Here is a 22,479-nt window from a genome sequence, read left to right as displayed (position 1 = left end):
CTAGGGAAAGTTGAAGACAGAAGAAGAAAAGGAACTCCAAATATGAGATGAAGTGAATCCATAAAGGAAGCCACAGTCTCCAACTTGGAACAGCTGAATGGAGTTGTCATGGGCAGGGTATTTTGGACAGCATTCCTAAGGTCGTCATAAGTCAGAGATGATTTGATGGCACATAACAACAGTTTACTTTCAGCTGAAATGGCCTCCAGCCTCTTAACCTGAGGACCTTAAAACCAATTCACCTTTATAGAAAAGTGAGAGTGCATTCATGTAACTTGCATTCTATTCTACAAGGGCAGCCAAGATTTGTATTTGCTTAGCTGTTTATCAGAAAAATAAAAGGGTGATACAGGGTTGCATCACGAATCTAGAGTTAACTATGAGAATTACGCAAACTTCTATTTCGATTTGTGCACACAATACACTGGTGCAATACATATGCCTGTTTTGTTTCAGTTTAAGGAGATAGCTCCTATAGCCATATTTTTACACTGGGTATAAAGCATAGCTTTAACATTTATTTGCAGTATACATACAATTAATGAGACAGATGCAGTTCCCCATAGGTTGCACATGTAAGGTACAAGTGGGGATAAGCAAACATGGTAGTGTCTAAAACCATTTGCTGCTTTTCAAACATATAGTAAAACCAAACATCCAACCTATTTGGTGTGCATTTTTTCAACACTTTTGTACACTGTCGTTGGGAAAAGATCATGTGTGAAACAACCCTGAGGTCCGCTTCATAGTTTCATAGCATGTTTCCACCTGGAGTTGACTTTGCCGTAACATTTTTAAGGCCATTCAGGTGTCTGAAAAGACTCAATAAAATGCGAGTATCATGGCTCCAAAGGACAAGTTCACTTGGCCTTTTAACACACGAGAACGCCCTTCAAACATTACTGAAAGCCACGCTGTCCAGTCCATGGTGTAAACATGAAGCAGTCCCTGAAGTCGACACGTTCCCAACTCCCAGCATTAAATCCTCCGTCCACCGCCGTGTTAAGCTGGCCCGTTTACTCATCGAAATCAAGGCACGAGGGCCTGAAAGGCTGCTCGTCAAAAGTTCCCTGCAGCTCTCTCTTCCGTTTTCCCTCCAACTGTTCTGGCCCATTCCCTCCATGGTTTTCTCCTCCACTATTCTCTGCCCTGGCCCCCTCTCCATCTCCCTCTTCCCGCTTCTTCTGGCTCTTTCCCTCCTCCCCGTATTTCCCCGTCGTCTGCCTGCTTGCCTGCCCTGCATCCACCCACCCTTCCTCCCGTGCCTCGTCCGAACTTGGCTCCATTCCTTCCACCCCATCCCTGCGCCGTGCGCCTTTGTCCTTTCCCCTCTTTTTGCCCACTCCGTCCACCTTCGCCGCCTCGTCCCCTCGTTCCTTCTGCGCCCCAGCCTCCCCCTCTCAGCCGCCTCGCTCCCGTCTCCTCTCCACCCTGTCTCCCTGCTGCCTCTGCTCCTTCCTGCTCCATTTCCTGCGTTTCTCTCCGTCGGCTTCTCCCTCTGTCCCTGGGTCCCCCCCCTCTCTCTCCCCCTTCCTTCCTCCCTTCCTTCCTTCCTCCCTTCCTTCCAGCCATCCCTCCGTCTGTCCACCATCCCTCCATCCCTCCGTCGCTCCCTCCCTCCCTCCTCCTTTCCCCAGCACGGGATTGTGGGAGGAAGCGGAGCGGAGCGCAGACAGACGCCCAGCGAACATGGCTGCACCATGAGCCGCCTCCCAGAGGCTCGCCACCGCCGCCGCTGCCTCCTCCTCCAGCCGCCCCAGCGCTAGCGCCAGCCCGCGGCTTGAGCCGAGGCCGAGCGGGGCAGCGCGGCGGCCGAGGGGGGGAGGCGGAGGAGGCGGCGAAGGAGGGATCCCCTCCCTCCCCGATCTCCTCCCCGATTCCCCCCCCGCGACCGACGCCGTGGGGGGAGGCGCAGGGGGGCCCCAGACCGAGCGGAGAGACGGACCGACGGACCGCGGCCGGCCCCAGGCGCCCGCTCCCCGGCGCCCCCTCCCCATGGATAGGAACTACCCCAGCGCCGGCTTCGGGGATCCGCTGGGCGCCGGCCCGGGATGGAGCTACGAGCGCTCGGCCAAGGCCAGGTCAGGCCGCCGGGGGTGGGGATGGGGTGCTGGGGATGAGGGAGGGCGAAGCAGCCCCCCGCCCGGTCGCGCTCCGGAGGGACCGGGCTTGGCGGGGAGCAAGGAGGGAACCCCCTCCCCCTCCAGCCCCTCCTTCGCTCTTCCACAGGCCGCCCTCTCTGGGCCTGGGAAAGTGGGGGGCAACGGAAGGGGGGAGGATCCAGGAGGGAACCCCTTGGAGAGAAGAATGCAGACAGGCAGGCTTTTGCCCCTCTGCCCGAGCCATGCATTTGAGGGTGGTGCGATGTTGGGAACTTCCTCGCGTTGGGAGGGTTGCCTTGTGCAAGCCGGGGGTGGGGGGGGAGAGAAGGAGGTGGCGACGACGGCCTGTGCTGAGAGCCTCTAGGCCATGCAGAGGAATGGGGGGCCCAGTGGGACACACAGCTCCCCTGCTCAGTGGGAAGTGGGGGAGAAGTAGGACTGAAATGTATGCAAAGGGCAGGGGGTAAAAGGACAGGGTCTGATCCTCATTTCTCCCTGTGCACAGCAAGCCCACGAACCTCTGCAGGGAGAAAGTATTTTAATTCCATGCAGGTGAGGAGTAATACACACAAGGTACAATGATGGCTTTAGGATTTCTCCTTTTTCCTTCCCGCCCCTAGGGGTGCATGCACTGGGAGATGCCCAGTGGAAGACACTCCATATCCTATTTATGAAGGAAGGGATATTGTGTTCCATTTCCTATGGGATGAAGCCAGAATCCCATTCTTTGGAGGCATGGAACTGCTGTACTGGAAAAAGCAGCACTCCTTGGGGCAATGTTTTTTTTCCTGTACGGGGAGGAGAGGTATTAACCTCCCCCACTGCATTGATAGAGACTGTGTGAGGGGAGTGTGCTTTTTCCACATTTCAGCATTTGTGAGGTGATGCCCAATGGCACCCCAATAAATGTCTTCAGCAGGACCTCTGTTTTTGCTGCCTAATTTAGACAGAGGGGGAAGGACGTTAGAAGGTGGAGGATATCCCCTTTTTTGTACACATAGTGACATGTATTTCTCTATAGAGGAATGAGAGGGGTGCAAATAGTAACTCATTTTCATTTGTGTGGAAATATTTGGGCTTGAAGATGTGAAATATAGACTCAGTGGAAGGGAAGAGTGAGGAATACCTAGAGGTGCTTGTGAAGGGCAGTGTGAGACTTTCTGCCTAACTGAAGGAGGGAAGTACAGCATTTTGGGAACCCCCGTTATTCCCATCACCACTTCTGTGAAATGGCACAGATGGACTATAGGTTTTGTGACTCTCTTTATACTGTACTTATAAACTGGAACACTCATCCACTGTGGTTTGCATGGTTTATACCTGTAAGAGCATCATTTATAGAAGAGAACCACAAAAGTTGGGAGTTGGCCCCAGGAAACCTGTGTAGATTTAGCAAAGAGGATTGGCGCCCTTTGATTTCATACTTTAAAACCTCTTGGTTATCTGTTCTTGTGAGTATTGCTTCCATTAATACAGAAGGAGATAACTTTTGTGAGTTCTGCCAAGTAGAGATATGCCCCATTTATCTGGAAAGGTGAGAGAGGGTTGGCTGTTTTTGTAGCTGGGTAGTTTTTCTTATACACATGCAAACACACATGTATGCCTGAATGATCTCCTCAGTACCATTAACACAGTACCACTGCTCTCTCTGCAAGAATCCAGGTGTCCTAGATCTTTACAACCATCTGGGCCTCTGTTAGGCCTTTCTTTGCTCCTAGGGAGTTCAGAAATGTTCATCTCCCTAGTCTGCTAGGTCCATCTCCCTTTCTGTAGGAACCAGGAATCAAGGATCTATCCATTCCCACCTGCACTCTAAAGAACTCAGGAGTATGAATTGTCCCTCACTCTCATCCACTTTTCTGTTCATTTTGCACAGCATCCAAGAATTTCAACTTTTGACATCAGATGTCTGTTCACTTCTTTCCCCTTTCCCAGTCTTGTTTATATATAGGTGTGTTGGGGGTAAAAGGATGGCATATTGTGCTGTATTGTGTCACCTTGTCCCACACCTCTGAGTTACTGTTACACATCCTATTCTAATCTCTAGATGTAACTCACATCAGTGTATAAATGATCCTTCCCTCTCTCCAAAGCTGCATTTTAGGAATGGATAAGGAATTCTGCTATAAACTGTTTCTGCTTTTTACCTTCGATAAGAGAGCAGTAATCCAAATCTTGATTTGAATGCTGAGCTAGCTACAGGTAGTACATGTAATTGTTTCATGTGGTTACTGGGCATCGTGCATGTACCATCAAACATATATGCAGCTATTTGTCATCCAGAGAGGTACACTGCTCAAATGCTAGAGCTGTTGACATGCAGGCTTAATGGGCTCATGGGCCTCTGTGTGCAAGTTTAAATGAGGTTGTGTTTACACAGGGCTGGAAAGGGCCATTGGTGGCCCTCCTGATTTTTTGTCCTGGTCTTTGTAGTTAGTGGTGAGGTATCATGACAGTTTTAGACCAAAACATCTGGAGGACCCACCGCTGCCTGGGGTGCATACTGGCTTCCCTTGGAGTAACTGAATACCCATGGGAGAGGCAAGTCTGGGACTCAGCAAAGGTTTTTGCAGCCAGGGCTCTTTTGAGTTTCTCTGGGAAAGTGAGGCCTCGAGTACCAAGTAAGCTAGCGCAAAGGTCAGGGTCCTTGACCCATGAGCAAAGCACTGTAATAATGCTTATTGCAGGAGACATTTAGACATGTATATAGACATATATAGTAAGACTCCCTAAACACAGTTATCATGCATGAAGCAAATCTTACCTTCTGTGCTTCTTACCTTCTCATGTTTATATTTTGTTTCTCCCGCAAGGAGTAATCTTCCAGTGTTTAGCAGCATTTGGCTTCTTAGCTTGTCTCCCTAATGCACCTACTACTTCCTTTTTCCCTCTCCCCCTGGGGCAAAGTCTGCCAAAGGATGATCTACCATCATTATTATGATTCAGTAACATTTGTGGCACCTTGAACACTTCTGTGTGTGGCTTAGGGAGCCTCAGCATTAATATGACTGAAGTTTGAGAATTCTCAGCCTACTGGATTATTGAAGTATGCCATTTAAGTCTCTGGTATTTATCTCTGTGCTGTGTTTGCTTGCTACTTCAGAAGGGGTGACTTTTTGACATTGACCTTCAGATCCTTTGAAAACTGAGGAGTGTATTTTGTATGGTGCATGGTGCGGTACAACAAACTTTTTGCCTCTTTTGTACTGTATAGTAGCATCTGAGGATGTGCAGAATACATTTCTGTCAAGTCTGTGTTTTTATGCTGCACCCGCACAACAAGAATTTACCTCTCTGAGGTTAGCAGTGAGGATTTCCAGATAGGAAGACATGGTTTCCAGTGAAGCTTGAGGCATGGAGCTTCTTTCTTCACCCTCTGGGTAAGTGGGAGAGTTCTTCTGTAGCTGCGTCAGGAAATGGCTTTGAAACAGCCTTGGAAAGAAGAATATAAAAGTTACTAGCCTGCAACATTTGTATTAGTTCGCCTGCCTGCCCGCCTGCACAAACTTTTAATAATTGCAGGCACATCAATGGCCTAGGAGGAATGCTTTCACTTAATTACAAAATCTTCTGGCCTGGTCACCTGCTGGCGATTCATAGGCACCACAGCCAACTAGCTGCTGTGACAGGATTGTGCAGTGAGCTAACTTGGTGTGTGATCTCTTCAGTGCTGGGAAGTGGGGTATAATAGCCATAGGTCTCTGTGGCTCCCAGATTCCCTCTTATTCAAACTTCAGTGTTTCTCTTGGCCTCCAGTTCCCTGCCCCCAAACATGCACTGCTGGATATTTGCCTGCGACCGGATGAAGTGAATCGCTTGCTCTCCTTGGCTAGTCTGCCACTTTTGTTGCATTATTCGGGCACAGGGCATGCTTTGGTGCTGGAGTGTTCCGCTATAGGTGTTGGAACCTATAGGGCACAGATGGGAACTGTGTGGCTTTCCAGATGTTGTTGGACTCCAACTCCCATATGTCTTCATTGGTTATGCTGGCTAGGGCTTGTGGAGGACCACATGTTTCCCATTCCGGCTACAGGGTGAGTGTTCCTTCTCTCATAAATTACAGTTTTACTATTGTGCATGCTTTGGAGTGTGAGATATTCCATGTCACCGTGTAGTTATACTTTTGCCACACACCCACATGCCCACACACAGGAGTCAGTTAATGCTTCTGATCTAGTAGTATGTGGCATGAATTGCACCCACAATTTCATTGGAGAGGAGCCTGTTGCTGGGATCGTGCACAGTCTGTAGCTCAGATAAAAAAGAAAGAGGCAGCTCTGCGGCTATTCAAATGTTGTGTTAAGAAACCCCGAGTTCTACAACTTGTATAAATGATACAGTTTGCATGTGCATTGCTTATTTTGCATAATGTGTATAGTTTCAAATAATAATAAGAAGGAACAAGGAGCTATAGAGAAGCCATTGAGGCCCTTTCCTGCCCCAGATAGCCAACTTGGACTGCCTTCTGAAACTTCGCTAGGTGGAGGCTTATCACTGCATCACTCGAAGCCATTCAGGATGTGGTGTCCTGTACTTGCTGTTAAATCCCATGTTTGCATAGCATGTAGATGTCATGAACGTTCGCCTGTTGCTGGCTTGTAACCTTGTGATGGGGAATGCTGGAAGTCTCTGTGATACATTTATATCCTATGACATGCGCTTTGCTTGGGAGGAGGCTCTTGATGCTGCCCTGGTTGTGCTACATGTATTTATAAAATACTTGTCCTCCATAAGGTGCTTCCTGCTATAACTTGTAATCCCAATTTCCATTGCATCTGTGTCTTGCCTATTTTTGTGCATCATTTTGCACACATATACCTTCTTCTCTCTGCACTTGGACACAACTACCAAATAGGCACTAGCAGGCCTCTGTATAATTGCGTCAGTAATTGCATTCTGTTGGAAAGTGCACTTGCATGCTGGATGTATGGGATGGGACGCACAGCATCTGCAAGTAAATATACCCATGGGCCTTTTGCACTTGTACCTATGCTGTGATTACATTTCATGCAGTGCAACTTTATTTGTAGTGGCTGGGATTGCATGCTATGTGGATTTGGCTTAGGAATTACTCTATTCTAAAAATTAAATACGAACCTTTTTGCAATCTGCTGCATTTAGGAAACAGTGTGGCTGTCACTGGGCTACTGAGCATATATTATATTCTGTTAGCTTGCATGGAATTCTGAGTGTGCCTATGTTACTTTAAAATAGCATGTTTCTAGTCCTCATGGGTATAGGGGTGAATTGAAAAGAGTCCAGATAGGCTCATTTGCTCTCAAAAGTCCTGCGATCTTTCCATGGCAACCCTTTTTCTCCATCCTTGTTTCATCTCATGTTATTTGTTAACCCCTTCCTTGCTTCGAACACACACATACCAAATTCACAAATTGGGAAAATGGCAAAGCATGCAAATTATGTCAAACTTGACCAGAGTGTATCAGGTTTTCTGTTAAAATTTGCAGTCAACGACTACTTTCCTTGCAGAGAATTCTCCAATTCTGTTATTCCCCTTTTCTGACAGTTGTATGCACATCTTAGGGTCTGTGTGGATTTAGTGTTTTCTTATATAAGTTGATGCAGACCTATTCATATACTTCAGGCACTATTAGAAGTTTTACTTCTAAGAAAGGAGGAAAATAGTTTACTGTTGTAGGCCAGGGTACCCTGCATGGGGATAGTAAAGTCTTAGTTTATAAAACAGCAACAACGACAATTCTGTAGTAAGAGTATGCATAACTCATTGAAGTACAGAATGTGTCCTTCAGCTTCTCTCAGTCAAAATGGAAGATGAGCTCAGGTGCATGAACAATTTCTTATATTGGAATAGGGTTGATTGTGTGAACATAGAAATTATTTTTATTTATTATTACATTTATATGCCACCTTCTTTCCTCCAAGGAACCCAGGATGGCCTACATGATCTTTTTTCTTCCCATTTTATCCTAACAGCAACCCTGTGAAGTAGGGGAGGCTGAGAGTCCATGGCTGGCCCAAAGTCACACAGGGAATTTCACAGCTGAGTGGGGACTGGAACCCAGGTTTCCTGAGCCCCAGTCCAGCACTCTTGCACTGAATGGGTCCTTGTCACAGTAGCGTAGATGTGCTTCTTGCCACAGGGCCTAGATTTATAGCTTTCCCCCGCAAAGGTTTTAGAGCTAGTAGCAAAGCATGTCCTCAACTCACCCTAAGAGACAGGTCACTCCTCTTCCTAATTTATTGGTTGGGGGAACTGAGAATCACTGACTTGCTCAAGGTCTTCTCAAAGCTCCCTGGTCCCACAGCTTATCAGCTGTTGTTGCTCATGCGGTCTGGATTTTTGAAGGGTGTGACCTGCTTCCTTCTGCAAGCAGCTATGTTGCTTATCACTTGCAGGCCCTGTAGGTGAAAGCGAGTGCCCTGGCCTGGCCTGGGAACAGAAAGTGGTCCTTGAGTCTGGAAGACCTAAGCTCAGATGTCACCCTTGTTTTGGCTTTATGGCTATGGAAGAGTCATATACTCTCATACTTGGTTCCTGAACTGTACTGTGGGAACAGTAGTGACCCGCTTTGCAGTATGGTTGTGAGGGCAATTATGAATGATGGCAAAGTGTTATTGTGAATTAAAAGTGCAGTACAATGTAACTGAAAACCAGTATAGGAATAGAAATGTCTGCCTCTGCAGACACCTGAATTCAGACTTCACTTGAATCTTTTGTCTTGTGGCTTCTGATAGAGAGGCTTTCCCAGGTGCAGCGGCCCATTTAAGTGAGGGACTAGAGCTGAGGGTGGAACAGGAGAGTTTTCCTATTTGTGCTGAGAGTCACAGAGGAAGCTTGGTTTCTGTGTAGCCACCTCTTCCTGTGTGTCTCTCCTCTGCAAACCCCCCGCCCGCCCGCCCCGCCAAGTCTTAGGATGGTTTTCCATTCAGCTATTGACACAGTCTACTGTAGCAAGCGAGGAATTGAGACAGTGGTGACGGTGAATGAAAGAGTCTCTTATTTCCTGTTTCCTGTAACCCTTTGCAGAATGGCCCTTTAGTGGTTGCTACTCTGCAGTCCGTCCTCACATCACTGTTGTAGGCAGGCATGCTGTGTGCAGAGAGAGGGTTGCTTGCAACTGTGGCAGGTTAGGCCTTCTCAGCTCTCTGGTTTTGCTTTTGTAACTTTCATTGTTTCCTGCAACTTTTCTGCAGGTAGCTGCATTCCTGAGACAGGCGGGCTTGTGCGCAAGTCACGCCTCCCCTCTATTCTTCTTTGCAGTGGGGTGGTGTCCCCCGCACGACTTCTCCTGTCCCAGGGCTGTGCTTGCATTTCCTTCGTAACACGTGCATAATTGGGGCACATGCCTCAACACACACATTTGGAAGATAAATAACGGTGTGGGTTGGTTGGGCCCTGGAAGGAGGGGAGTGGCAGCATTGGCCATAATTATGTGCATTTGGTGTGATTCCCAAAGGGAGTCTTGAAAAAGAAAGCACAGATCTGTTGTGTGGGATCTAAAAATCAGGGGTGCTGTTTAAAGAAGCTGAGGATAGTGGTGAATGCTTTTTGTCAATGAATGCAACTTTTAAAAAGAAAAACAATCTTTATAGACCTGTATGAAACACTGGCTTCTTGTTCCATAGTCATTATTGCACAAGGTGCACAGCTGACTGAAAAGTTACTTGAGGTGCAGCCTTGGATCCCCTTGCCTGGGAGGGAGCCCCATTGAATTTAATAGGTCTTGTGTAGGCTTGCTTAGGATCACACTGTTAAATCAGGCTGACTGAAGCCCACACTCTTGGACCTTTGGTAACAGTGGTAGAAACGTTGGCTCAGCATATATAACATGTAAGAGGGTACGACAGGGGTCCTCAAACGTTTTCATCAGGGGGCCAATTGAAAGGTGCTGCTGCTGGGTGCAGGCCAGAGGGGTGGTGCCGGTGGGGCGTGCGGGTGAGGCACAGGTGGGCGTGCGGGCGAGGCGAGGCGAGGCCAGGGAGGGGTGGGCACGCTCTGCGATGCAGCGGCGGGTGCACGATGCAGAGGCTGGCGTGCTTGGGGGGCATTGTCTCCTAGCGAGTCCAAAATGATCTCCTCGCGAGCAAACTGCCGCCTCCCAGCACAGCGGGCGAGGTGGGCAGCGACGTGGCGCGCAGGTGCACACGCGGCACATTGAAAACCTCTGAGGCGGGCCAGATAAATCTCCATGGCAGGCTGGATCCGGCCCCTGGGCCGTCGTTTGAGGACCCGTGGGGTAGGATGTTGAGAACTTAGTATTTGTCTAGAAATAGTGCTAAGTCCCATAGCTTAGAACAGGTGCTTTGACAACAGAACCTGGGAAAGTAGAATTTTTGTTCTCTTATCCTAGGTTCCATCAATGGCACAGGGAGCAAGCTTTTCTCCTGTTTTAGTGAAGGGAAATGATGTTTGGACAGTCTGTCCAGAGGCAAATAGCTGTTGTGTGAGTAAAGAATTGCAAGTAAAGGGCAGAAGTCAGTGGGGTCAAGAGCAGAGCTGATGTGATTGAGTTGCAAGTAAGAGCTGCAAGAGCTGAGCTGTGCCTACATTTGAGGAGGCAAGTTAGGATGGGGTGGGTGTTCTTCTACAAGCTGTGTTTTGGCTGCTGGGCTAGACAGCTGCATCTTCCTGTGCGAGTGGAGTGCATGGGAAGGGTGGGGGAGGAGGAGATGCAGGTCACATGTAGAAGCTGTGGGAAACCAGGAGCTGGGGACTACATTTCCCATCATGCATCATCAGTTACACATTCTAGTCTTATTCCCTGCATATGTGTAGATCACTAATGAAAGAAGACAGGGATAGAAGAGAAAATGCCTGGCCATCTGAAATGGGAAAGGCATTTTATTCTCTTAGACCTGTGTTCTGATGTTATTCCTGCAGAATGCTTCACTCTGAGTAATAATTTGGTTCATCTTTGAAAAGTGCCCATTTTTTCAAAGGAGTTGATTCCTGCAACTGTACAAGGGTGCCTGCAAAGCTCATAGCTGAGCAGGGACCGGAACATGGTGGGGCCACATATATGCGAGAGCCCTTGTTTCATTGCACCCAAATGACTGTAGCATTTCCACAATCCTAGGGAGTACCTTCTTTGGTGCTAGTGGTAAGGTAGAGCTTCTTCTAGCAGAATGCTAGTTGTGCCTGGTGGCATGATGGGATTTGCAAGGAAACCTGTCAAGCCAACAAATGCTCTTGGCAATGTGCTAGAAGTAGCTAAGACACAAAATAATGTCTGTTAGCACTAATGCTGAATAGGATGCTGCCCCCTTGCTTCCTCCACCTTCCTTGCTCTTACTCAGCAGTTCATCTCAGAATGGAAGGTTTACCCTGAGTGTTGACTGGTTTGTGCACACAGTCGGGATGTTTGATGTATGCTTAGTGTGAGAACTGATCTTGCTTAAATTGCCAGGTCTGACCATCTGTTTGTCTTTCCTTCAGCTTGGTGTACGGCGGATCCCGGAGCTCACACCCAGACACAGATATCTTACACCGTCAAGCGTACGCCACCCCCCATCCTTTACAGGGCTACGCCACAAACCACCACCCGGCAGGTATTGTGCTTGTTCCTATCTCCTTGATGTCTGTATGCGCTGTGAGTTTTAACCGGGCCTCCCTTTGCTTTCCTCAACAACCATTTTGTGTGTGTTCCTTCTCTGTGGATGCGAATGGCCACCAGGTTCTCTAGCCTGTGGTGCATCTTTGCTTCACTTACCTTGCTGCATCCATTCAGCACCAAACTGCACAGGCTGATTCATTTTACAAACTTAGTTCAGGGCACAGTATTTCTGATCCGGAAACAAGGACAGAGGTGCTAGAATCTGGATTTGGTGCATAGGTAACCCCCACCATATTGTTGTTTTTTTCACTACAATCCCTTCTCCCCATATATTTTGCTATTTTCTTGGGCACCTCTGGATGGGAATACAGACTACAAATACAAATTTTCTGAAATAAATTACTTTTCCCCCATCCTGCCCCTGCCAGCTGTGTTTGGTTAAAAGACAATGTGACCTGTGCTACGCATGTAAAAAAAAACCACACACTACTAAAGTAATGTGTAATCTGGCCCTCAGTTCATTGGCCTCTGCAGGAGTGAGGTTTTGTTACCCACAGTCAGTCTTGCTGTTTGCTTCTAGTTCCTCATCTGTCCTTCCTTTCCTGTTTTTTTCTTACTCCTGAGCCCACGCCCCCAGCTACCTGTTTGGTCATCAGCTTCTCTTTTCCCTGTTTCTTTCTCTGAAACCACCCTGTGAATAAGATATGTAGTGTTGGTGGTCAGCAGAACAACCTGTGGTTGTTTTGACCGGGAAGATTATCAGATTCACTGTGGATTGTTCTCTTTCTCCTCCTGCCTTCCAACCAGTATCCCAGGGTCCTTTACAGCAGGATCTGCCTTATCTCGCCTTTCCACTCTGATTGTTACCCACTTTCATTTTTTACCTTTTTCCCACCCAGAGTCTCAAATATGCTTAGTTAGTGCTATTTTTCTTTCCAGAAAATTTCACAATTGTGTTTGCAGTTGCCTGGTTCCAAACCACCCTGTAACTCATGGTTAGTTTTAGGGTTCCGGCATGGTTTGGAAGCCACCTCAGTACCATCTTGGGATGACATGGCAACTGGTACCCTATGCAGATAATTATGGTGGGATGGGGAAAAGAAAACACTGTGGCTTCTTTTTCTTCTCCAGTTGTGTAAACCTAGTCAGATCTTAGCTTGCACAAACTATGACTTGTTTTGCTGTCTGAACCCAGAATGGTGGCTTATCCTTCACTTGTTTATCCTTCTGCTTGCCCTGAAACAAAGGTACCCTGAAGAGCAGTCTGCAGATGAAACCTCTCTGAAGAGTTGCAAAGGCAGGAGGGGGGGGGGGGGCACAAGGAAAACCAGGTGTAGTTTGCTTGCTTGTCTGTAAGACAGTGGCCTGATTCACACATTATAACAATCCAATATTTTATTAAACCTTAGTTTGTTGTGAATGTGTCAGAACAAGCAAGTACACTGGCTCCTGCTGCTTGATTGTGCATACTGCAAGCAGGAAAAGCTACGGAGATGCTCTATCTCTGAGTTAACATGGTCTCTGAACTGGGAACTCTGTCTTGTCGTGGAAGAAAGAACAAAGTGTTGGAGCCCAGAGTAAAACTGCAATCGACGGCTAAAAGAACAAACAATGGTTAACATAAATCATGGTTTAAGTGACATGTGAACAAAACCACCAACTTTTATATTTATTATTTATTCATTGTAATATCCTGCCTTTCCACCAAAAATGGCATTCAACAATAGTAAGATACATAGAAAAATTATTGCAACATGAAAAAGATCAGTTACGACAGCCATATATAACATTGAGCAGTTCATCACCCTGCCTCTTTTTTACATTTTTTTCTTCAGGTCTTTCTGGCCTGTTCGAGACAGGACTTCATCATGCCAGCAGTGCCACCCCAGATGCCTCTGTCATGAACCTCATCTCGGCGCTGGAGTCCCGGGCACCACAGCCAGGCCCTTCTGCTTCCTCCCTGCTCTCCCAGTTCCGCACCCCGTCCTGGCAAACAGGTAACCTGTTGTGGGGCTCTCCTTGGCATCACAGGAGGGAGGGCAGAGTCTTTTGCTTGTTACAAGGTTCATCAAACTTTTACAGGAGGATTTCTGTTCAATTGTTTGGGCTGTTTCTAAGACTGGGACTTGGTGGCTGTGTCTTGGTTCTTGAGTAAGAAGAACCTGTGGTATTGGGTCATGGTTCTGTTGAGACCTAATATGAAGCTGCCTCATACTGAATCAGACTTTGGCTTCATCCTGCCCCGTGGAGTTCCTCAGTCAAGCCCACCTTCCCTTTCCCCTAACTGCTGATTTCCTGGTTTTCTAGTTTTGTGCCATTTTTACCCCATTCTAAAAGGTTGAAATATCTCTCCTAAGCCACCCACAGTAGCACTTTTTTGGTGATAAAAGCATTAGACCACAATAGGCTGAATTTTAGCCTGTATTTTAGAAATCACATCCTTTCCCTGATCTGCACTTGCAATGTGGCCCCCAAGAATTTCTCTGAAATAAAATCCAAGCCTTGGGGTGATAGAGGTTCCCTGTCCCTGATCTTGTCCGCTCTGACTAGCACAGCTTGCCAAACTCTCATGTAAGATTTGTTTCCCATCCTCTCTTGCCTTATTATACGTTTTAACTGGAGAGAGAACCTGCATTGATCTCTGGCCCTCATCTTAGTAGTCCTGTCCTGACCTGGAGGGGGGTAGGTGGGGCGCAGCCTGTCTTCTCACTGTGTCTTTGGGTATAGCTGATGCCTCCCCATTGCAGCCCCTTGTGTAATAAGTAATACTCGATGCCTTCTTTGTGAATAGCTTGCAGCATTTGTCTGGAAGTGCCTAACCCATCACCCTTGTTCTTTCTCTCCAGCCATGCACACTCCAGCACCTGCCGAGCTCTTCATCTCTGGGGCTCTTCCAGGCTCTGGCACCTTCCCCTCCTCCTCGGCGCTCTCTGCTTACCAGCACCCAGCCTCCTTCAGTGGGCGCAGCTTCCCAGTCACTTCCTCGCTCACCCTGCAGGATGCTACCTTCAGTCCCACCTCCAACGGCCTCCTGTCTCCACATGACCCTTTGCTTCACATCAAGTCCTCCCAACCCAGCGTCCCTTCATCTCTTAGTTTTGACCGGCTGGGCAGCGCGGTGCTGGGCACAGGCTTGCCCTCGCAAAGCTCGGCTTACCGGAGTGCTCAAGAATCAGCTTCCCGCCACCTCCCCTCGCAGTTCAACCTTCTCTCATCCTCGCTGGGGCCATCAGACCAGACATCTCAGCTTTACAACACCTCTGTCTTCTCCAGTTCACCTGCCTCTTCCATCGAGCGAGCCATCCCTCGGCAAGACAGCGTGATCAAGCATTACCAGAGGCCTTCCAGTGCCCAGCCACAGCTGCCGGCTGCCCATTCTCTCCAGCACTACCTAAGCTGCGGGGGCAGCTACCAGCAGATGTCCCATCGCTCCAGTCTCTCCTGCAGCCCCCTGGGTGAGCAGTCCCCTGCCAGCAGCGAAGGGTCCCAGCAGCAAAAGACTCCGCAGGCCACACGACAGGAGCCCTCGCAGAGCTACCGTCCCATCATCCAGTCCCCAGGCTACTCAGGGACGGCTTCTTCGTCAAAATCCAAGAGCTACTCAGCCTCCCGCCAGCCACCCCGCTCCACAGCCACGCCCAAGTGCCAAAGCAACTACAGTTCGTCCACTCCCAAGCCCAGCTCAGTCATCGCAAGCCAGTCGCAAGCCTATTCGCCTGGTCAGCCCCAGAGCCTGCTCTCCATGAGCCAAACACAGAGTTACTCCGTCAGCCAGTCACAAAATCTCTCTTCGGTCAGCCAGGCCTCTCAAGGCTTCAGCAGCAACCAGGCCCAAGACCTCACAAGCGTGAGCAAGGCTCAGAGCTACTCAACCAGTGGGCAGGCCCAGCAGGGGCAGGCCGGGCAGGCCGGGCAAGGGCTGCAGACCTGTCAGAATCAAACCTACTCGCCCGAGCAGCTGCAAGGCCTGTCATCGGTCGGTTACACGGTCCAGGCGGAGCCTCACGTCTCTGTTAGTCAGACACCCAGTTACGTCCCCGCACACTCGCAGGGGATGCCCACAGCCAGCCCGTCACTGAGTTACAGCACCGGCCACTCACCAGCCATGCCTGGGCACAGCCAGTCCATTGGCTACACACACAGCCAGAACCTCCCCGACTCAAGCCCTTCCCAGATCATCCGGCCTCTCCAGTCGCCCACCACAAACCGGCCTCAGAGTGTGGCCTCACCTGGGCAGTCTCAGAAGTACCTCACATCCGTGCTGTCTCCTTCATTCATGCAGACAGCACACACCCAGAGCTACCAGAGTTCCCAAGGGGGCTTGGAGAGGGCAGCGTCGTATGGAAAGGCCAAGGCCGACTCAGACCTGCTGTCCTCAGAGCGGACGGAAGATGAGGAGTTCTTGATTCAGCACCTGCTGCAGTCGCAAAGCCCTCCCCGGGTGCCCACTGAAGGCATGGTGGAGTGTGAGGAGAGGGCTGGGAAAGGGATGGCGTACGAGTTGAGTAAGACAGAGGAGCGCTACCACTTGCAGAGTGTCATCCGAACCAACTCCAACCTGGACAACCAGGGCCTGGAGATGTCCCTGCAGAGCCTGAAGGACAAGAAGAAAGGGGAGAGGCCCAAGGAGTACCCGCACACCCGCTCAACGCCTGAGTCTTTGGCTACTTCGGTGGTCCATTACAGCCATCAGGCTGGCTCCATGGACTCCTATGGGCAAGACATGAAGAAGTCGGTGGAGCAGCACCTCCAGGGCGGCCACATGGATGCTGGTGGCAAGGAGATTGCGCAAGCTCACTCCTATCTGCAGAAGACTCCAGAGCATGCCCCCCAGCCTCACCCGCTGGAGCCCCATGGACTGATGCCTGGACAGCAGGGGGCCACACTGATGCTGGACTCTCCTCCTGACTTGCCCCCCCTCTCCCTTTCCCAGCAGCAGCAGCAGCAGCAGCAATCCCAGCTGCTCCAGTCAGTGCTGACACACACCCAGAGTCAGCTGCACTCTCGCGGGAAGGTCCGCACCCCTCTGGACGTCCACTTGATGGAGCCACAGCGCATGCATCCGGCCGAGGCACCCTCCCCCCAGCTTCAGATGCAGGCCTTGGAGGCTCACCTACACCAGGCCCACGTGCGCTCCCAGAGCATGGAGGCACAGCTCCTTGAACCCCAGCAGTCCCCCCAGCTCCAGGGACAGCTGCAGCAGGAACGAATGCAGTCTGAGGGCATGGAGGTGATGCCCCAGGGCAATCTCTCCCAGTCGCAAGAGATCCAGGACTTCTTGGAACCGGAGCTGAGCTTGGAGTCCCACCTGGGGCAGAGTGGGGCAGTGCAGAGTCAGCAGCACCTTCTCCCTGATGCCAGCCTGGATCCTGACTCCTCGCAGCAAGTACCCCAAGGCCAGCTGGAGGGCAAGGACCAGTTTGAGAGCCCTAGCCCACAAGGGGCCAAGCAGCGCTTTGTCCCTCTCACCTCCATCTGCTTTCCGGACTCATTATTGCAAGATGAAGACCGCAGCTTCTTTCCAGGCATGGAGGACATGTTTGGTCCACCTCCCTGTGCTGGAGATGAATTCCCTAAGCCAGATGATGGCACGCAAGGCATGGAGAGGGGCGAGGGAATGAAAGGGGGAGGCTATGACATGATGCAGGGAGGACAAGGGTACCAGAGCTACTGTCCATCAGAAAGTGGGGATGGGCAGCACTTGGGGCTGGATTCTGTGTCCGTGAAGCACGAGTTGCCATCAACAGTCAATACAGAGCAGCTGGGACTGATCCAGTCTGGCCAGCATGGGACGGCTCCAGTTTCAGAGTCTAAATCGGGCCTGACGTCACCAATCTTCTGCTCCTCCAAGCCCAAAAAGCTGCTGAAGACCTCTTCCTTTCATTTGCTCAAGAAGAGGGAGCCACCGTTCCAGCCACCCAAGAAGAACTACGCACAGGAGTATGAGTTCGAAGACGATGAGGACAAGGAGGACGTCCCAGCCGACATCCGCCTCAACAGCCGCCGCCTGCCTGATCTGCTCCCTGACCTCATTTCCAGCTGCCGGACCAACCGGACCAGCCTCAGCCCCATGGGTGACATAGACTTTTGTCCGCCCAACAGTGGTCTCATGGAGGGGCCCAAGCGACGGGGCCGTAAGCCCACCAAGCCCAAGCGAGAGGGCCCACCCCGCCCCCGGGGAAGGCCCCGCATCCGGCCCCTGACTGAACCGCCCCACGGCGTGGCTCATGACGGCACCAAGAAACCCCGTGGCCGGGGGAGAGGGAGGGGCAAGAAAGCCGGGGAGGAGGGGGTTGAACCAGGAGCAGGCTTGGAGTCCCTCAAACCACTGAAGGTAAGCTGGGAGTGCAAGGAGGTGGGCTTTCTTTGTTAAGTAGCGAGGCTTCACGGTAAGGAAGGGACCTTTCTTAAAAAGGGCACGATGCTTGGGTGAAACTGCAGGCTGTGCCTGGCTTGGTAGAGTAGTTCAGATGGAGAATGCACTAATGAGGAAACACAGGAGACTGCTTTAGGCTAGGTCAGGATTTTGTTCATGCAGCCCAGTATTGTCTTCTCTGATGTAGACAAAGGTCTTTTCCATCTTTTCCTCCTGGAGCCTCTTAATTGCTGGTACTGGGGATTGAACCTCAGACCTGATGCATGCCAAGCAGGAGATCTGCAGAGCGATGGCTCTTACCTGCTCAAGCTTCTGAGGCTTCTGGTGCCTTTGGTTCTAACTGACCAGAGAGACTCTTACATGGTGTGGGCCAGTCTGTGACAGCTTCAAGGAGATTCCTATGCAGCAAAGCAGTGTGGCTTGATTACTGATGGAAAACTGCTTATGTGTGTCCCAAATAGCTGTAGGAATGTTTGGACCTGTTTCCCAGGTATTACACCAGAGGAAGTAGATCTTGTAGAGATGTTAGCTGAAGTCTGTAACTTTTAATGTCACTCACAAAAGCTAGTTTTGAGGGGCAGTAATCATATTGCCAGGTTCATGAGATTCAGATTCTGAGTTGTGAATTAGTTTATAGTCATGAGACTATCACAAAAATGAACTTTAAAAATAAAGTGACTGGACACCAGTACAAAGATAACATATTTATATAAAGTTACACACCCAGGTGATAGAGAAAATTTTGGATGTTTAGTTAAAATAGCTAAAATATATATAAAGAGGCATAAAATTATACAAAATTACATCTGGACTTAAAGTTCTGATCCTTCCTGGCAAGGCACAATGTTTTTCTTTCAATATTGTTTCCTAACACCATGACTAGAGATCAAAAACATGCAGTCTTTGCAGCTAGGTATCTGTCTTGCTCACAAAGCAAGACAGATTATAATCTCATAGACAGACTTCCTCAAATATCTCTCTAAAATCTGACCCAAATATCATTCCTTTAGTGCATTATATAGAGGACAATGTATGAACAAGATCTTCCACTGGTTTAAGCAACAAGGACAGGTACGCTTATAATATGGCCAGTTTCTGTATCTTCTTTCTAACACATCTGAAAGCATCAGATTTAACTGAGCTTTAGAAAAGGGCATCTTATCACCAAGGCTCTGCAAACCCTTTAAATAGCAAGGTAGAGCAAAAAGAGTGTAAGGGAAGTTCTTCATACAATTGTGCTGTTCTAGAAACTGATACAGGTGCTCTTTCTGTCTGTAAGTATACATCAGTCAGTTTTTGCCAGTGTTGGAGTTGCCAATGAAAGAGATTGCTGAATGGTTAACCCTAGGTATCCATTCAAAATAGGAGAGTTGGGTGACATGTTAGATGCATTTAATTCTGCACTTAAGATGCAAATAAATATTTTTATCGAAAACCATTGTGCTTTGGCAATGTAAGGGGTAAATTAAAATGACACTGCTTCCCTCTTCTGAAAAGTGAGATTGGTTGAAGAAAGTGGCCCCTTGACCGTCTGATACACCTGTGTCCCTTTCCTTTGTTGTTTAGCTGGTGTTGCCCACCTATTTTAATCACACATTATTACAAAGTTCAGTGCGGCACCTAAAACATCATCCCCTGTTATGCTGGATCAGATCAAGGGTCCTCCTGTTTGCATTATTCTGTTCACACAGTGGCCGACTCAATGCCTGTGAGAAGCCATACATGAAGTAGCTCCTTTCTTCTTGTGTTCTCCAGCAACTGTTATGCATAGCCTGATGTTGGAGGCAGCTTATAGAAATCAAGGCTGCTACCCATCAACAGTCTTTGCTTCCATGCAGTGATCTAATCTCCTTTTGAAGCCATCTGAATGGGCAGCTATCATGACATCTTCTGGTAGTGAACCCATTCTTTAACTGTCTGCTGTGTGAAGAAGTATCTCCTTCTGTTTGTCCTGAATTTCCCACCATTTGGCTGACTGGGATTTAGTAGTATGGGAGAGAGAAATAAGCACGATCTCCCTATACACTTTTTCCACATGATACATATTTTTACATACTTCTATCATGCCTCCCCTGACTCATCATTTTTCCAAGTTAACCAGTCCCAGATGTTTCTTGCTATAACAGGAACACAGTTATTCCGTGCTCTTTCACACATGGGATTTTGCATTGAATTTAACAGCTGCCGGGGCATATGAGTTTTGGGCTGCCATGCTGTGCTTGTTTACTAGGAATAGGCTCCATTGGCAGATCGAGACATGCTTCTGAGTAAATATATATAGGATTTTTGTTTACTCGTTACTCTTGGTCATTTGTTCCCATCTCAGCCCTTATTGTTCTAGAGATGTTTGACAATGGGTACATGGTATATGAAATGCTTGACCATGGTTACGTACGTGCACCCCTCTGCATGGCCTTCTATCATTTTTCCTGAACATACAGGGCTGGTTCTGGCCTTGAGAACCTGCTCTGTCAGTGGGTTCCCTCTTACATTATGTCTTCAGGATCCCCCTTTCAGTTTTACCTGGCAATAGCAGCAATACTCCACGACACCAAGAAGCCCCAGCAACAGTCCAGCAGCTGTCTTTCTAAGTTCCCACAATGCCATAGGGTGATGTTATATTGAAGGGATTGTGGGAAATTAAAATGGCACCTCCCAGATCCCAGTTGGTGCTCACTGGATGTGAGGACAGAGCGTATGTGAATGGCAGGCCTTGCCAGGGCAGTGATACCGCTAGAAGTTGTTTTAGGGTATCATCTCCTAATGTCTAGCCTCATGTTATGACTCTCACTGCTGTATGCTGATTCGTACAGTTATTCTGCCACCGTAACATTGTCATTCCTTGAAAGAACCAGTGGAACACTGCCAACAAATACAACATGCAGATTGGGAGGTAAATTCTTAGCAGCATCTTTTGATTGTAAAGTATTTAAGTTTCCTGGTTGCAGGATTGTTTGTGCTTCAATGCAAAAAGGAATTGTGTCTGAGAAGCCTTTGCTTCTCTTGTAAATTTTCCACATTTTTAATTAAAACATTTATACTCCCCTTTCTATTCATAATTGTCAAAAATAGTTTAGATCATCAAATATTAAAATGAGCAATGACTCAGAAACTGTCAAAACAAAGCCAGCATCAGTAGCTATGAAAAGAACAACCAATCACAGCTCAGCTAACTGAAGACCTTTGTGGAATGATTTGGCTGCTTGCTAAAAGGACGTACACATCCCTTTGGTGGCGGGCATCCCATAATGTGGGTGCTGCAGTCAAAAAGGATGTATCTCATGTCTTCTCCAGCCATGTTTCAGAGACACCAAGGGACAGGTGGTAGGAGCTCATCACTGCTTTCAGTTGTACTAAGTAGGTGCATGCAGAAAGAGGCATTCCTTTAAGTTCCATGACTTCAGATGGTTTAGGCCTGTAAAGGTGAAGACTGGCACCATGAATTGGATCTGGGAATAAATTAGCAGCCAGAGCAATTGAAATAGCACTGAGTTGGTATGACCTGAGCACCTTACACCAAATGGCTCTTTGGTTACTGTGTTGTCTCCTCAATGAACCTCTTCTGAACAGTTTTCAGAGGCAGCCCCAAGCACAGCATGCTAGAGTAAGCTGAACCGGACGTGGGGAAATGCTGTAGCTCAGTGGAGGAACACCTGCTTTGTATGGAGAAAAGGTTCAGCCCCTGGTGTCTCCCAGCTGGGCTGGGATAGAGCCCAGCCTGAGAACCCTGGAGAGCCAGCGCCGATCTCTGTAGATCAAGATGGACCAATCGCTTGACTTCGTATAAGGCAGCTTCCTCTGTAACTAGTGGCATGATTGACTGTGGCCAGGTCTGGTTCTCCGGGAGGGGATGCAGTTGCCCAAACTACTGAAAAGCACTTCTGGCCACCTGGAAATCTAGGAGTGGTGCTGGATCAGAAGCATTCCCAACTGCTTACCTCATTTTGAAGGGGGCATGCAACCAAAACAGACCGTTCATCGAACCCTGGATCAGCAGAACCCTGACCCAACACTACTTCTGTGCATCCCTGGATTAAGCTGCAGCTTAGTTTCCCACATTCAGACCATCAGAGGTACTGGGCACTGGTTCAGCGACTCCTAGTGCCTGTCCTGGAGCAGATGAAAAACAGTGTGAGAGAGCACTGAGTGTCATCAGCATACCAATGGCACTTCATCCTCACTTCACCCAGTCATTTCATGTAAATACTGCACAAAGTAGGAAATGTGGTAGGAGCCCTCTCTAAGTAGATAGTTCTGAATGTATTCTAAAAGATCTTTAATATGGCTGTTTAAAAATATTAAAAAGGAGCAATGCTGTGTTTGAAACTGGACACAGAAGAACTGCATCAGATGTGCAAAATTTATTATTTGCATACTTTTTAACATTAGCCTAGTTTTTTCTAGGACACAGAGTTTGGGTTTCCAGGGTTCCTGGTGGAATCCTGGATTGTATGATCTCTCTCTCTCT

The 22,479-nt window shown here is 48.6% G+C and overlaps 1 protein-coding gene across 1 annotated transcript in view; it reads left to right on the top strand.

The window, feature by feature from the left end:
* Positions 1 to 1,603: 1,603 nt before the first annotated feature.
* The window catches only part of PRR12 (proline rich 12), a 43,472-nt gene continuing 22,596 nt past the window's right edge, over positions 1,604 to 22,479 (top strand). Inside the window, exons 1-5 of the mRNA XM_044444516.1 lie at positions 1,604 to 2,081; positions 11,518 to 11,630; positions 13,471 to 13,632; positions 14,482 to 17,990; positions 20,861 to 20,904. Coding sequence (XP_044300451.1) covers positions 1,996 to 2,081; positions 11,518 to 11,630; positions 13,471 to 13,632; positions 14,482 to 17,990; positions 20,861 to 20,904 — 3,914 coding nt within the window. The 5' untranslated portion in view covers positions 1,604 to 1,995. The remainder of the gene's footprint in view (positions 2,082 to 11,517; positions 11,631 to 13,470; positions 13,633 to 14,481; positions 17,991 to 20,860; positions 20,905 to 22,479) is intronic.

Source organism: Varanus komodoensis, unplaced genomic scaffold (assembly GCF_004798865.1).
Source record: "Varanus komodoensis strain SLA01 unplaced genomic scaffold, ASM479886v1 scaffold45, whole genome shotgun sequence".
Taxonomy (NCBI): Eukaryota; Metazoa; Chordata; class Lepidosauria; order Squamata; family Varanidae; genus Varanus; species Varanus komodoensis.
Note: the sequence above shows the minus strand (reverse complement) of the source record. Positions and strands in the feature narration are given on the sequence as shown.